At 46.2% G+C, this 17577-nt stretch overlaps 1 protein-coding gene across 1 annotated transcript; it reads left to right on the forward strand.

The window, feature by feature from the left end:
- The first annotated feature begins 12879 nt into the window (after positions 1–12879).
- Positions 12880–17156, forward strand: INS (insulin). The gene is made up of 3 exons (XM_082762729.1): positions 12880–12989; positions 13686–13889; positions 16947–17156. Exons 1-3 carry the CDS (start codon positions 12905–12907, stop codon positions 17081–17083), a joined length of 426 nt encoding a protein of 141 aa, XP_082618855.1. The 5' UTR covers positions 12880–12904; the 3' UTR covers positions 17084–17156.
- The last annotated feature ends 421 nt before the right edge of the window (positions 17157–17577 follow it).

The raw sequence follows: 17577 nt of genomic DNA on the forward strand, positions 1-17577 counted from the left end.
CAGATCTTGAGCTGTAACTCTCAAGGTTCCCTTAAGATCTGTAACAATTTTTAGTTTGGGTTCTTAAGTTATTACTATTGCATTAAGCAGCTGCAGCAAGCTAAGCGAGGCTAAGGCAGGCTAGGTCACAGGTTAGCTATAATGCCATGAAAAAGATGCTCGTCTGGCCTCCAAACCTGTAAAGGTCTAAGGGTGGTCGCCTCTGATTCTACAATGCACTTTACAATCATTATCTGCCTTGTTAAATGTCTCTAATTAATGCAGTGTATAAAAAGAACAAAGCTGTTAATATGGAGTGAGGAGCCAAGTTAAAAATTCTTTCAAACTGCCGGAGACCTCAACTCCTCCGCCTTGCTTCAGAGTTTGCATCACTGCACTGTGACTCTCTCAGCTGCTGCTTTCTCGTGGGGCTGTAGTAAAATCTGTTGCCCTACAAAAATAGAAAATAAGCAAAGCTTGAAGCATAAACCAGCAAGTAGTATGCAGGCACATAAACAGATCTGCTGTGGTCGCGCGCGTGAGCACAAGCGAATGGCACCCCCTTCTTTCTGAGAGCTGGGATGATGCTGGGCATGCTGAGCAGGCTGGGCACTGGGCAGTTTTCTGTGTCTGTGCTCTTGGCACATTTGTGACTGATTCCAGAATGATTTGGCCACTTTGCGAGACATCTGAGAAACTTGAGCCCATTTGTATTTACCATTGCCCTTATCTATTTAATATCTTAGAGGATTTATCCTATTAGTAACATAATAAGTCCCCTTCCATTTTGTCTCTAAGCGTGTTCTTTTATATCCAATTTTGGATACATTACTTGGCCCCTTACTTTGTAATCTATCTATGAATTTTATTCTTCTTTCTTATTTTCCAATGTTGCCTCTCAGCCTTGATTTCTTTCTCATCTTGCCCTAATGTTTTTGAGTCTTGGACACAGTTCACCAAGAAATAGGCTAGGCAAACAAAATATGGGAGTGTTGTAAACCAATCCCTCATATGTCACTGCTTCTGTTCTACTAATATCAAGGGTAATTTTTCAGCCCATCATTTTGGACATCGTCCTACAATTATCTTTAGTCTATTTTTAATAGTCTGACTCATTCTTTCTATCAGTCTGGAGGATTGCAGGTGGTAGGGTATATGCAATCTTTGCTTAATCCCCAGGTTACTCATTAGGACTCGAGTTGCTTCACTTACAACCCCCCCCCTCCTTCATCTCATCCTATCTTAGCTGCTGTTCCATACCTATGGACAATCTTCAGCAGGATTTTTACAGTTACAGTGGCTGTATTCCTTTTTGTGGGAAAAGCCCAAATCCATTCTGAAAATATATTAATGGTGACAAAGAGATATTGATACCCTCCTTTAATTTGATAGCTTAACTGCATGATCCATTTGTAGTATTTGCTAACATCTTTGTTTAGCTAATGCAGTAGAGTTGGTAGCTTTCTTTTACTAGTTCACTATTAATATCATTGCACACCTTACGCAGTTTTTACTTATGTCCTCCATCTCTTGCTTTGTTTGGGGCCAAATAAGAATTCCTTGTACTCTTTTTAGAATACCCTGTACTCTTTATATAAATTATGACAGTCTAAGATGATTTGCTGTCATTCAGCTGGCCACAGTAGCCATCCCTTTTTGTCTTCTATATGGTTCCTGGTTGGGGCTGCAGTAAACAAACTTGAAATCAATTTATCTGCTTGCTCATTAAATTATTTCTCAGCACTCATTTCAGTCTTCTTATGTGCTTTAACATTCTTTATGTATATTTGATTCCCACTCCCTTTAGGCTCGTAAAATAAACCTCCAGTTTTCTATGTGGGTGTCCCACTATCTGCTTGCCATCACCCTATCAGGCATCCAGGATCTTATGCCATTATCAACATGGTAGATATCTGTAGAGACATACTGGATTTATGTCTTTTACTGATTTTGATGACAGCCTGTGCTTTTGCTCCTTGGCATGATCCTTGCTCTAGTTTCCCTATTATTTGTTCCTTCATTCCACTAGTAGCAGTATCCTGAATTATTTTTCCTCCTTGTTCAACCTTAGAACTCCTAAGAATGTACAATACCGTTGGTTTATTACTGGTTTCCTTTCAAAGGACAGTCACATTTTAATCCATTTCTTCTCTTTGTGGTTAAGAACAGAGCATGCAACTAAACTGTTGATGATGAAAGGTTTGAGGACCATCACAGCCCAGACCAGGCTTGCGCATGGCCAGGGAAATTTTGGTACCCATAGGCTATTGGTACCCATTTTCCTTCACTATTTTTTTGTGATAGTACTGCTCCCACAGAATCAGCTCATGTTGAAATTCTTATTAGGAATGACTTTCCTTCTGCCAGGTGTCTAATGCAGGAGATTTTCAAGCAGCTTCTTTTACTTCATGTAAAATGTCGTGATCCTTGCTTCAGCTCCATTCCTGATTCTTCTACTGTAATTTTCATGATGTTTTGATAGTACTAGCAAAGTTATGGGTAAGGCGCCACAAAAAATTAAATCCTCCCAGCACTTTTAGGAGTTGGGACTGAGTAATGGGAGTCTTTGTTTCACAGAAAGTCTAAGCTTCCTAGCATTGATCTTTTGTTTTACCACTCCTAATTCCCCAGCAGTTACCCTGAGATTGCATTAATTGTGCCATGTTCAAATTGATTTTAAATCCCGTTTGGTCTATTAATTTTAAAACTCAGATGCTTCTTTCTTGTACCTCTTCTTCTGTAGCTGCACTCCTTAGAATATCATGCAGATAAGATAATTTCTTTTCTGTGTCCTCTGGAGGCCATCATTGAAATGCTTTCCTAACACAAGCATTTGCAGCAGGGCAGGTGCTCAGCCCTGTGGGGTGCAAGTAAAAGTATATTGTTTGTTTCTTAATGTGAAAGCAACTCTATAAATTGGTTCTTCCCCTGCATTTTGCCATATGGGAGTTAGCTGTGAATTGCAGGGGTGCATTTTTGCTGCTAGTTCTCCTAATTCATCCCCTGTCCAAGGAGCCTGACTCAACATTGTGGCTGCCAGGGGTGATGGAGAGACCTGTGCTCTGCTGGGGTGGGCACATGATCTCAGGTCATGCTGATATTCCAGCAACTTCCTATCAGTTCATTAAAGGCTCTCCATCTTCCCCAGCTTATGGATTAATGTTAATGCTGCTGCTTGCACCGCTGTCCTACCTGTCTGCTGGGCAAGTTAGTTAAAAGCGCTTATCAAGGTGCCCAGTGCATGATGAGTGAAGGTTGGTTGAATACATGCTCTTATCAGCCAACCTCTTCATTCCTATTGAATTCAAAATTTGAAGCAGTTTCTCTAAGTGCTACAGCTGGGCTTTCTTTTAGTGGCTTAATATCTGCAGCTACCTGCCTTGGAGTCTCTCCTGTCGTTGTAGTAGCTACAGCAGCTGGTTCTGTTGCACCTGCCTGTCCCAGGATGGCAGTCGAAGTTGTTGTGGGATATGCTGTTATTCTCAACTTCTTCTATTTCTTTTCCCATTTGTTTGCATCATCCCTGAAATCATCTTCCTCTGATGGTTCCCAGTCTAGTTCTCTCCATCACTTCCTGCAGATACAGCAGTTATTTTTAATTTTTGCATCCCAATCTGCTCTTACGAGTGTCTAATTTTAGCTTTGCATTTACTATGATCAGGTCCCTTTTGAGCTCTCCTTTGCTCCAGGGTGAATCACGGTACTATATATGTTAATCCATCCACTTCTGCAGTTTCTCTTTTTTTTTTTTTTTTCTAAATTCATCTGCTTCTCTAATTGCCATTGCATCTCCTTATTGCCTTCTTGGGCCACTAGATGGTATTCCTTTTCTAAAGACAAAGTTATTATAAGTTACTTGATAGACCCTTTTAAAAGCATGGTTTCCACGCTGGAGCAGTTGATATTTTGGTGTTGCCTTGGCTCAGCCATCTCAGATTATTGTTACTGCTTCCCATAACAGCCCCACTAACAGGGACGGCATATCCTTGAGTCTTGCTCCCTGCTCTCCCATATCAGGGAACATTTGGCTTGTATCACCCATTGGCTTCCTGTGGGTTGGAGCGGCACCAGGAGAGGCACCCACAGCCCATGCTGTAATCTCTGATATTGTTGGGATTTCCTGTAGCCTTCCGCTATTCCCAGTTTTAGTTTTTTCCCTGGGTCCTGGTAGATTTTTCCCGAGCTTTCAATTTCATCTTAAGGTATCCCTTACGTATTGTTCACAAGGCTGGCTGGGTTTAGAGAGTTGCCTTGGGAGCATTAAGCAAGGCCACTCCAAAGACAAGATTTTGGTGAGGACATATGTGTCCCCCATTCACATACTCCACCAAAATATGCTGTGAATTCCCTTTTCCTGACAGTGGAGCAGATGTGCAGGATTATGCGGCTGCTTAGAGCCAAACACGAGTCCTTTGGGTTGGGTCATGGGAGCCTTCATGCTATTCCCCCTGGCCTCACCAAAAGTGGCTGTGAGCTCTATGAAAAAGTGACCAGGAGAAAGCTGAGGGGAAGGTAGATGGAGCATGGGCTGGGCAGGCAAGGGAGGAAGACAGGGCAAAAGCCTTCCTCTGAGCCAGGCCCCAGCATACCCTCCCAGTGTGTCCCAGTGCGTCCCAGTGCCTTGCTGAGCGATCTCTGCTGTTGTCACTGCTGCTGCTGTGGATGGATCTGTCTTTCTGTCTCTCTGCATAAAGAAATATGACACAGATTTATTTTTCATTTTGGAATCGTGCTGCTGCTGACATGATATTAAGAATAAAGAATATATTTCTGGTCTAGCATCCTGAGTTTGGCTCTTGTGTCCTTCTGCTTCCCAGCTCCAGGTCTGCCATCCTGCCTGCAGGCAGGGTATGAAATACAGCCTGGGGCCCACTGGGGCTGGAGGGCTGTAACTTGCTCTCATGTAGAATGTGAACTCAGAGGTGGAAAATGATCCCTTGTTTGTGGACGAGCTGATCTAAGCCTTTCTTTGCCAGGATATTACTAATTGCACAATTATGCACAGAACAGTAGTTGGGAGGTCTTTTCTTAAATAGTAACACAACAGGGGTCTTGCCTTCACTACGTGCTTTCTCTCCCAGCGTTTCCCACTATTTCTGTTTAGTTCCAGTAATGTGAATAGTGAAGTATTTATTTCAACACTGGGAAGATGCCTTTAGTGAAGGTAGCAAATGGGTTTTCTGCCTATGCCAGAGTCCGCTCTGTGCAGCCCACTGAATGCAACCCTCTTTGAAATTTCTGTTGGACAAGGGGGACCCCAGCTCCAGGAGATTATAGAGGAAGATGCAGAGTTACAGGCAACTACTGCTTTTTGTGCCTCACTGCAAAAAGTCACTCGAGGAAAAGAACTGGGTAAAACTGAAGGTAATCCACTGTGATCACAAAATACATAACTGATTTCCCCTCTGGTAGCAGGGATCCTCATGTTTTCCCCAGGCATAAAACAGTCTAGATTGCAAGTGACTGGGCTAAGCAACCTTCATCCTAAATGTATTGAACACCTTCCTAAAAGCCATTACGGATGGCTCCTGCTTACTTAGGCATGGGAACTATTTAGATGGCTGTTTTCTGCATCCACATGGGAGCAGTGGATGGGACACAGGGCACTCAAGGACCAGAATGGCCCCCGGAGTCCACAAGAGATGCCCAAGACCACATAAACATTTCCTACTCCAGAGTAATCCCTATGTTTAAGGAAACAAATTCCATACAGTGCTACCAGCTTGGCTTTTACAGGAAAACCAGGCTCTTTCTCTGTTAAATCCCTTCCAGAATAGGTGATAGAGGTGGATTAATGCACTGCTGACACGGGTCTGGACCATGCATCCAGGCACCCCAGCACCGTCTGAGGGGGAGTTCCCTCATTTAAGACTTGTGAGGATGCCCTGTATCTTCATAGCGCTCATTAAAGTGTTACAGCTGTAATGAATTCATCTTCATTACACGCCTGGGAGGTAGAGGAGTGCTCTTGTCCCTGTAAAAGGCTGACAGATAAAAGGAGGCAGAGAATCAGAGAGACTCAGACCAGGCACAGAGCCTGAAAAGTAATTACATGCCTAAACAGCTTTGGGAAGAAGCGTCTAAGTGGCAGATCTGGGGCTTGAACCTCTATCAGCCCTCTCAGGACCCAATCTTTCTTCTTGTGCTGTGATGCTACGGCTCAGAAGAACTCAATTATTTACAGTTCCTGTAGTGGCAGGTATACACGCATGTCCCCATCCCCCGGAGATGGGAATTGATTTGGATAAGACTGTGGCTGACCTGAGCTGTCATTTGTACTCCTAATACAGCTCAAATCAATTATTTTTCCCTGGAGATTGGGCAAGGTACTGCACTTTCCACTGTAAAAAATTCATTTTAATTTTTTCTACACTTTTAATTACATATATATACATTTTTTTTTTTTTTTTTTTTTTTGGGGGGGGGGGAGGGGGGAAGGAGGAGGAATGCAGTTTTCTGGAGGAAAGCCAATCTTTTGACACTTTCACAGCATGACCAAAATCAGAAATGGCATGGCCAAAATCAGAAAGGATCAGAAATATCTTGAAAACTGCCTGGGAGATGTTTTGGACTGAATCTCACTGAACGGAGAGCCTTACAAAGCTAAATTCTAAAGTCTAAATTTCAAGCACACAGACCCCATATCCACAATACATCCCCCTGCTCTATCACACACTCCTACAGGTGATGCTCTTAGGATGGAGCAACTGCTTCTGGAGCTCATTTAAAACACAGGTGTGAATTCGATGTCAGCCACGGGGATGCAAGACTGGACATGCTTAGAGGTGAGCTCCTGCCCCTGATGCAGACATGGTCCATCCTCATTGATTTTCCCGAAGAGATAATGAAGCAAAATCCATTTTTCACTCCTGGCATTAGTTCTACTGGGTGTCTTTGTGATTATTTTCTCTGTCAGCTCTCTGGGCACAGCAGGGTGAATTGATCTACAAAATATTTGTAGGGACGGTGAAGGATTAAGTATCTCACACAGATAGCTCAGTGCAACAGTTGTTAGTCGGGACTTTAGAGAGAAAAACAGGGTGGGGAGAGGGAGTTGTTCATTTTCCTTCCACTAAGGTCAGCCTTAAATAACTCTCCCACCTCCCTCTGAGGCCGAGACAAGATAATAAGGACAAAAATGTCAGAGCAAAGCACGGGGGCCCCTCTATTTACAGCAAAGGCCAAATCGCTAACGAACAGATCGGAGCTTGCTTTCCAAACACCGATAAGCGGCATCTTTGAATTAACGGCCCCAGTTCCTCTGCTGCCGTAAATCAGCATGACCCTGGCTGCCCGCAGGGCTCCCCGCAGGAGGAGGGGGCTGCTCGCCCCTCCCGGCCCTGGAGATCCATGTGCCTGTCTCCAACCCTCCCCTTCCCCAGCCCCGTAACACTAACAAGCCTTATCAGTAGGATTTACACCTCCTTGTCTAGGAACCCCTAGGCAAACCCGCGGACCGGTTACCGGTGTGCCTCCAAATCCTGAAAGTAGCTTTAAGTGCTCCAAATGATCCACTTAGCCAGGGATAATTAATAGCATCAGAGCCGGGAGCCCCAAAGCGGGAGTGAGGGGAAAGGAGGAAGTTTGTTCCAGAAAATGGGGTTTCAAAGCTTCCTACTGAAACCCAGCAAAAAATGCTGTGCAAGAATGAGCACGCTGTCCCTAAACATCCTCTTACAGTGTCACTTACAGACCTCAATTTTATAATGAGGGACACCATGGCAGATATCCACGGTGCACCCACAGCTGCAGAAATGAGCGGTGGCAGAAAACACAGACATACCTGACATAGTAATTTATTTTCAGTCTGTGGGACCACTTTACAGCAGGGGACAAATCCAAAACCATCCCTTCATTTTTTTTTTTCTTTCCTCTTTTACCACCTTGCTGTGTTGGCTGGTTATAGCACCCATCACTCTCTGCCATGTCTGCTGCTCTCTGGTGGCCTGCCCACGCTTTCCAGCAAGGTGGCCAAGGATCAGCTTTCCTCCTTCTCTGTTTTATCCAAGGCTTCTCCAGGTTGTCCATGTCTTTGCTTTCCAAATGTTGCCTATTGCTGCCTGTTGTTCATGCCCTGGTGATGGCACCACGAGACTTTTCTGCCTACAGCTGTGGACACTGGAGAAAATTCCCTGATGGACTCCATGGGCCCTCTCATGGTCATCTCCTGAGGACAATGTCAAAATCCTTTTTGGCTGCTCTCACAGACTTCCCCAACTCTGATCCACGAAGAAGGACAGATGTGGTGATGGTGCTGCAAATGTGTATTTTTGAATTGGTGCTGATCAGGCTGTTTATCCAGCCCTTCTCAGCTCTGTGGAACTTATTTGCTGCTTTTGCTCTGCATTACTTGTCCTCTAGCAGGGTGTCATCACCTCTTCTAATGTTTCTCTATCTACACCAAGGATTACTTTTGGGCCATTAATAGCCACAGATTTCATCTCATCCTCATTGATAAACAAACCAATTTGTTCTGCTAATAGCTGTGTCTAGGAACTATTAGCAGCTCTTAGGAACTATTTCCACCTCTACCTTCTCAAAAAGTCTGTGTTGGTAATATTTTAACAGGGTTAAAAGGAGCGTACCTGTGTTTTCGATCTCTATATATAACCTTGCATTTGCTCTTCCCAAAATGGATTGGGAAGATTCTGGGAGCTTTACACTAAAGGTCATTAAATTCAGTCTGCTTTGCTCAGATGGCTGTGCTTGTGGGAGGTTTGGGTTTGCAGAGGCCAAGGGGGCTTGGCGAGGTGCAGCCAAACCAATTTGCCTGGGTGGGGGTCCCAGGCTGGCCTAAAGTCAGGGTTTCACTGCTGAGAGGTGCATAGTGGGGTGGTCAGAAGTGCTGAGTTGTAGGAAGCTGACCTCAAAGCCACAGCACAGATGGGAAACTTCTGTCTCCTAATGAAAGCTGCTGGTACTTCAGAGAGGCTCCCTGGAGCATCTTCTACCAGCAAGATGCATCTCCAGAGGTGAGGATGTACTCACAACCCTCTCCGAGTTCTTCTGCAGCCCCTTGGCTGTTAAAGGTTAACCCAAAGATGATGGATGCCAACGGGACAAGCGTGGTTGGTTACACTGAGCTTTGCGTTACACCCTCCATTTCATGAATCAACCCTTTGTGCTCTAAGCTGTGAGATAACGTCCCTGGCCTGGAAGAACCTGGAAAATTGTGAAACCTGCAGTCTGGTAGGAGCATCTCCCTTGGGCCCCATGGCCGGAGGGGAGATGGGGACAGCTTGTGAGACCTGCGCCCTTATGGCTACCCAGATTAGTTTATAGAAGGAGCTGGGATTACTTTTATCCCAGTGAGCAGCCCCCTTGTCCGCTTGCACAACATCCCTTTTAAAGCAAGGGCATCTCTCATTGTGTGGCTCCAGATAAGCCTCACCCTTTGCTATAGCAGCCCCTTCTCCCCCCCGAGCCCACAGAGGCTGCCCCACCTGCAAGATGGGGCCACCACATATCTGCAGGCATCACAGGATTTGGTTGCAAGCATTCACATGATTAAGCACCCTCCTCGGTGCCAGGTTCCTCTCCCTGCCCTTCGCTTCCTTTTCCTTCATCTTACAGATGGGGACTGCAAAGGAGCCACCAACAAGGACAAGGCAAAGCCGCCCAGGAGTGGTGACCAGTGTTTTGGGGACCCCAGCTCCTTGCTGAGCACTTGTCCACCTCCAAAGCTGACCTTTGCTTTCAGTAAAGCTTGCACAAACTTGTAATCGTTAACCAGTTCCCCCATAATGGGCTTGTTATTTCTGCAGGACAGGGTTCGAAAATGTGAGACATCTACAGTAGTAAAGATTTTATTGTGCTGGCAGCAGACTGTAAAACTTGATTACATGACACCAGGGATTGCCTAAACCTGGTTCCCACTGATGCAACTGCCTGAGGTTGGGGGGATGTGAGCAAGAGAGGTGGCTTCAAGTCACGTCCAGCAGTGGTTTAGCACGAAGGGCAGGAACCAGGAGCAACCCACTTCCACCTAGAGGCTCCCACCCTTCAGCCAAGTGAGCCCAGTGTGGAGCTAAGGAGCTGGGGCTGAGCGGGGGTCATCCATCCAGATGGATATTTGTCCCATCTCTGCTTTACCATGTGGAAGTCACGGGGAAGTCCAGTCTGGGAGGAGTGTGCTGAGATTTTGCTGTAGAAAAAGATTTTCTGTTGAGAAAAGGGCTCGTTTGCTGCCCCCCTCTCTCAATTGGCTGCTGACATGGGATTTTCCCACCCTAAGACAAAACTTTCCACAGTTTATATCTATTTCATATCTGTTTATATCACTGCTAGCATTTTTCATATTCCAAAGGCCCATTTATGGTATTAAAAAAAAAAAAAAAGGCTTTCCAATAAATAATCAAAGTTATCATATTTTAGTAGGGAAAAAAAATCCTAGTAGGAAATTTCTGCAGAAAAATTGAATCTTGAGCCAATGCAGTATCTTCTTTCCTTCCAATAAATCTTGTGGCCTAATTTTGCACACACACCACAGCAAGCCAAGAGTGATTTCTGAACTCTCAGGTATCACCAGCCCTTCCCCTGTTTGAGCATGCTGTAAAATTGGGCTGAGCTTTTTGAAGCTGCCTTCAGGATTTGGTTGGCCAAGTGTAGGAAGAACGACAATAATTTGGCCCTCCCAGCACAAAAGAGACTAGTTTTCTTTTACGTCAACAGGGTAAGCCCTGCCCCAGGGAAGCCCAACAGGAAAGCTACCTACAAGGCAGAAGATAGTGGATAAAGGAGCCTCCTTACAAACTCCCACCATCAATAAAATAAATACAAGTTAGGATGAGCTCAGGTAGCATTTAAAAGCACAAGAAGGAAAACCCTAAATTACAAATCTCAGTGTGTGATTAACCTGGGGAATCCCTTGCTCCAGGGCCTTTCCAAGGCAGCCATTGGGCTGAGGTGTCTTCAGAAATGGGCCTTGCAGCAAGCTGTGAACACAGAAAAATGACTGCTAAAGGGACTTGTAGGGTAACTTTGCAAATTGCCCCTTAGTGGGATGCTGGGTGGAGGCTCAGTGCTCTGGAGGCAAGGTGATAAAATGTCAGGTTTTATCCTATGGAGCCACTAATTCTTCATCTTTTCCTAGTAGAGAGAAGGTCTGAGTACTCCTATCTCCCTGAAACCCGAGACCCTCTTCAGGGATAGAGCACTAGGTCATTCAAGTACATCAAATATTTTTTTTTTGAGGGGAAGGGAGACAGAGATAGTGTTACACATCATGCAGAGATGCTATTAACTGTAGTTGAGCATCACAACTTGGATTTATTAGCATGAGGATGAAAGACCCACATGGCAGGGGATGTAACCGATAACCTTGTCTCGCATCCATTTGAGCAAATGAGTCCCCTTTATATGTGCTCACCGGAGATTTAGCACTTCTCACCAGCCTTTTTGCAGTCACAGTCATTTTAGCAAACATATGATACTTCACTCTCAAAGCCATGACGGGGTCCACCTCCTATGTGCAGGTGGAAGTCATTGGGAGGAATGACTTTGGCAACACAAGAAATTGGGGGTCTGGCTCAAATCTCATGCTATCTGCTGATTTGGGTGAAATTCCTTCTGATTTATACTGCGTGCAGAGGATCAGGAATATTCTAAGCAGGCAACAGAGTTCAGGCAGCTGGTGTCTGAGCTGGGACACACTGAAATTGTGAAGGATCACACATCTCAGCTGTGTCAGGCTCTCCGCTAGATCGGTGGGCACTACCTAAGTACTATACCAGTCAGATCTGCTTTGTTGTTTTCTTCATACTCACCACATCATCACCAGAAATGCAGAGGAAAAGAGTGGCCCCTTCCCACAACCCACCTCTGGAATTTGGGAATCACATCCTTCAGGACTGGAGACATGACAAACCAGTGGCTTCACTCCACTGGAGCCCTTTTTCGGTCTACTATTAGGAGACACCCTACGCTGGTTAATGCACAAGTCATTTTTCCAAGCTCTCCCTCTCAATGATGAATTCTGACCATGTAATGTATTTTTCTAACTTAATTTCTGAAGCAAAAGTGAAGTGACAGAGAGTTTATGAGGTCATGGCCATAAGAATTTTTCTCCCTGTGAAGGACCAGACAGAGTGGAGATGACCAGCTATCTCCCAGTTTCTGTTAACCACCTCCAATTTCCCCTACAGGATATTGAATTTCAATAGCCCACCACAGCAAGTGCACTCAGAAAATATATCAGTATCGCAGGCCCAGCTCAGATGAGCCAGCTTTGACTTGCATGAATATGAGAAAACGGGGCACGCTGCAGTGCTCACACTAAACATGGTGGCTGCTCTGGCTGCCCTCAACTGTGGAGCACAACATTTCAAGTAGTCTGATTTAGGCCCACCAGCTGAGCTAAAACAAATATCCACCATCTCCTGCGAAAAGCAGGTGTTGGTCCTCCCCCAGCCCAAGCGGAGGACGCGTGTCTCTTGCCATGAGCCTCAGACAGCCTTCGTGTAATAATGTGTTTTCCTTCCTCTGGCACCTGACCGCAGCATGGTCACACTGACAACTCGTTCCCATTGCTGCATACTTTCCAAGGGGATATTAATCAAACATATTAACCTGTTTGCCTTTAATTTTACATTTCAGAAACAGCTGTTGGCCACCCCAATGCCAGCAGTGCCTATTGCCAGCATTAGTGTCATTAGTAATCATTGCAGCTGTAATAGCGCCATTATCTCCTGCTAAAAGGGTCGCTGATGGCTGAGGACAGAGCTTCAGGGAAACAAAAACAGGTCAGCTGAAATGAGATGGAAACTGCAAACTGTTGCTTCTGTCTTAACTTACCTAAAGACCTGTTGATGCCATATTGAGGGAAATTAATGTGCACAAGCAGCAAACATTTTGGCTGGAGCGTCACTGAGAAGGTGGGGCTTGTACTAGCCCCTGTGTCACTTGGGCTGATGTAAAGCATATAAATATGGGAAAGAATGGGGAAATTACCACCAAACGGTCTTCATCTCCAGGAGCAAACTTCTCTCCATCGCTTGCTGCCTCGTCTTTAGGTAAGTCTGATTGCCTCCTGTCTAGCGTCTAGCTGGGTGTGCATCTGCCTTCTTTAGTGGATGTAGCAGCCAGTGACAAGTGCTGGCTTGCTAGTTCAGGAAAATGAGGTCTCCTCAGATCCGTGAACAAGTTGTGCTGTTTTTGGGACAGCATAAAGAACAGCTCCTTCTGACTTGGCAGAGTGGGTTTCTCCTCTGAAAGTGTCTGCTGATCTCTGCTCTCCTGAGTAGGTGCAACACAGGGCTTGGCAAGATGACTCTTCCCAAACAAATGCCCCTACTCCGGGCTGAACTCTTTTTTTCCAGATCTCTTCTGTCCAAGATTGGTGCTTGCACTGCAGCCTCAGAGCCTGTGTACTCAGGCACTGGCTAGAAAAAGCCCATGTATTTTAACCCTACACATTTAAATGCCCATGAAGGCTGTGTTATGAAAGGCCACCCCATACATGGGTGTTGGGGTCTAGTTTGGCTCCTCTCTAGGAGGAGACAGCAAGGAGGTCAGGAATGGTGAGAGCAGGTGGCTGGAGATGGACTTCTACTTGTAATCAGCATTTACTCTGACTTCCTGAGCCTGATGCATAAAGCTCTCCTTCCCTCTTTAGGAGGTCCAAAGGAGCTAAAGGGCATAAGAAAGTTGATGACAACTTATTTCTCCCTTGTAGCCCACCCTGTGTCTGCTCTGCTTCTTACCCCTAGGCCTCATCCTCCTCACCATGGCTCTCTGGATCCGGTCACTGCCTCTCCTGGCCCTTCTCGCTCTTTCTGGCCCTGGGATCAGCCACGCAGCTGCCAACCAGCACCTCTGTGGCTCCCACTTGGTTGAGGCTCTCTACCTGGTGTGTGGGGAGCGGGGTTTCTTCTACTCCCCCAAAACCCGGCGGGACGTTGAGCAGCCTCTAGGTAAGTCAGATTGACCATGACTGTGTCCGTATGCTATGTGATACAGAAGGCAGACACCTATCTTTGACGGTGACACCAGGAATGTCCTTGATGGGGAATGCCAGGAATACCTCTGACATACCAGCAGCGTCGTATTGCCAATGAAAAGATCTTCAGGTTAAAAAGGCAGGTGGCAGGGCAGGCAGGGGAAGAGGATTTATGAGGCAGAAGGAATTGTCAGTCAAAGCTCAAACTTTTCTGCTTCTCTTTTGGAAGAGAGAGGCTGAGAACAGCAACATCCCAATCCGTGTAGGGCATTACACTGGCCTGGGAGTGACCGTGGAAAATAAAGGCAGAAGGAACCCAAGGAGCCTCCTTCTGCACCAAGACAGGGGCACTTGTCTCCACCCTATTCATGAGCCACTCTTGTTGAGTATTGTCATAAAAACCTCCTGCCTTCTGAAACTGTCCATTCCTATGCTTAATTGATTTTCTTCTTGAATGTTGCTTCCTAATATCTAACCTGAATGTCCCTTGCTGTCAATTATTTCTTGTCTTCTGCATAGCAGACACAGGGAAGAATACTAATTTCTTCCTTATGGGTGCTTTTCAAACTATTTAAAGATTATTTCCATGTCTAGTTTTAACCTGCTCTTTGACACTCCCAGACTGCCTTCCCAGGGCATATATTCTAGAACTCTGTCATGAAAATTGTTCTGCATTTGGTCCATAACCTTACTTAATGGTGATGTCTGGAGAAGCACAGAGGACCCCAGGTGAGGCTTGGTCAGAGCCAAGCAGAGTGAGCAAGCGGACAGAATGATATTGCATGTTTTCCACACCACATTCCTACACAGGGTTTGTCTTTTCCAAAGCAGCAACATGCTGGTGATCGATAGAGACTAGTCCCCCTTGGCCACCAGTCATATGGATCTTCAGCCCTGAAGGACCACTACCTGGTGGTCCACCATGGCCTACTCCTCATCCTGGGTGTGCAACGCAGCCTTCCTGCCTTCCTCTAGCATCTTCCCCGTTTCTTGCTGAGCAGCATCCCATCTTTTCAGAGGGTTTCTATAGTTTCCAAGGTAATTTTGAGTACTAATCTTGCCCTTCAACAGGCTTGCAGCCCCCCACCGCTTTATATTGTTTCTTATTTCACGGTGGTAAATGGATTAGCCAGAGCAGGTTGTGATGGAGCCAGTGTCCATCTTTACCTTATTTTGTACAGCAGATTAAGAAGACAAAAAGCTGACATTCTGCAGCCCCCACAGAAATGCGGTAGGTTGGTTTCCTCGCTTTGCCTTTTGTTTCAGCAGAGCAGTTGTTCTGTAAATCGGTAACACAGGAAACACTTTTATCAGCTCAGAGCTACTGAGCTCCCTGCTACCTGCCCTGCCCCCAGACGAGCTGGGCTCATTCCTACCCAGGCAGGCGTTTCTGATCTGGCTCTGGAAGCTACCAGCCTCCAATGAGCTCTGCAAACTCCTAAACTTGTCTCAAACACTTTGTCTGAACTTTTTGCTTCAGGGAAACAGCCTGTCCTGTGCTTCTCATGTTCACTTGTGATCCAGCCTGAGCGTCAGAGGAGCTGCAAGCAGAGAGCAAATGACTCCTATCAGCAGCTAAACTGCAAAATTGGAAACAGATTGCAAAAGAGAGGCAGGGCACTGAAAAACACAACTCCTCTGCTCTCTGTCTGCTGCTAATCCCTTTCCTGAGCTGCCACCGAGGAATGGTGTGGGGAGCAGTGTGCCATGCAGGGACCTGCTGGAAGTGCTGCCTCTACCCAGCGTTGTGGCCACTGAGAGGTGCAGGTGTGGGGCTTCAGAGGTGGAAGCTGGGAGTGGGAGCACTGCACAGGGAGCACGGCCCTTCTCATGGCTGGGAAGTACAGCTGCTTCTCCCAGGGCAGACATCTCCACCACTTGCATGTACCTGCCACCACCAGCCCTGTCCCGTAGCCAGCCAGCTGTTGTAAAGGCTGCTTTCAGAAGATGAAAATCAGAAGACACAGAGCAACACAACCTGGGTTTATTCAGTTAAGCACAATGGCAAGATGTGCAAAGTCTCAGGCAGGTGGGATGAGGCACTCCGGAGAGCTGCCCTTGAACATGCTGTTGGTACCTAGAAGGGGCCAGGACCTATTATCCTGCAGCTGTAGTGTGAGAAGATGGGTACTGAAGACCATCATGACTGGGTCAGAAGTTAGCCAGTTCTGTAAATATTGCATGGAGAATTTCATCACGCCCAACCTGTCTGAAAGTATCTGAGGAGTTCCTACCTCTTTTTCTACAACTTTTGCCTGAGCCACCACCTCTTTGTCACATGAGCTGGTTGTGTTCACAGTCTGCTTGTAGCTGGCTTGAAGGATGAAGACAGATAAATCACAAAACATTGACTAGCTATTTCCTCTTCTACTTAATGCTGGACTAAATCTTTTCTAAGTTTTCCCTTTAGCAAGCTAGCATAATGATTTCTTGTTACTCTTGTGCCTCGTTCATTGTATCACGCTTTCGGGGCTTGGGGATTTTGTGTCTCGAGCTATACTTTCATGCTGCCCTAGAAACCACATCGTAGTCTCGCTTTCCAGGCACTTTCTTCTGGTTGTTAGGGGCTTTTTTCTTCCTAGAGGAAAAATCACTGTTTTATTTGCCATTTTCTGTATTTTCACTGGACTCCTGGACAGCTCTGCCCACAGGTTTTCAGGTTTGTCACTTGGAGTAGACCAACCATCAGCTTATTTACTAGCTGCTCACCACAGAGAGTGTGCAGGATTTTTCCTCCTCTCCACACACTTGCCTCAGTAGAGACCCTGTACCCCTGGGTCTGTCACAGCACTGATACCCACTCCATTTGGTTCCTTTTGTGCACCATGGGGTTACTGTGGGAGAGGAAACTTGGAGCCTGAAGGTGTTCTGAGCGCATCAGCTTGGGGAAAAGCTTGCAACTGCCTCCCCACTTCCCAGCCAGCTCTCCGCTTACAAGTTTGGTGTCTGAAAAAGGGGTTTCCATGGGGCTCAACAGCCGGGGCTGACATATGATGAATACTGTATGGCTTATATTTTTCTCCCCTGGCAGTGAACGGTCCCCTGCATGGTGAGGTGGGAGAGCTGCCGTTCCAGCATGAGGAATACCAGAAAGTCAAGCGAGGCATCGTTGAGCAATGCTGTGAAAACCCGTGCTCCCTCTACCAACTGGAAAACTACTGCAACTAGCTGAGAGGCTGGCAGAGACATGCACTTACACTATTGCACCTTCAAAGCAACTGAATAAACCTTGTGGATCTGTTGTGTCAGTTTGTGTGTCCATGGGCTGCGCTGTGTGTCCATAGTCGGTGTGCCCGTGGTTGGTGCATCTGTGGTTTGTGTGTCCATGATTCCTGTGTCACTGGTTCACATGTCCATGTCCTGGGGAGGGGCCCAACCATTTACTTTCAGGGTTGGTGGTCTGTGCTTGGAAAAGGCAGTTTTAAAAAGTCCCAGAGCCAGCCATCACTTAACACTCGGCTTCTGCCACCCAGATGAAGGGGCTGGGAGGGAGGCAAGGGGGCTACGCAGCCAAGGGGGTACACAGAGCACCCACCCTCGGTGCATGGGCGGACAAAGAGGAAGGGGCAGAAAGCCTTGAATAAGACTTTTCTTTCTAGGGAAACATTACTGGGTAATTTGCGTGGAAACATCACACTGGTCAGCTTCCTGCAGTTCAGAGT

This window comes from Aythya marila, assembly GCF_965140915.1.
Source record: "Aythya marila genome assembly, chromosome: 5".
Taxonomy (NCBI): Eukaryota; Metazoa; Chordata; class Aves; order Anseriformes; family Anatidae; genus Aythya; species Aythya marila.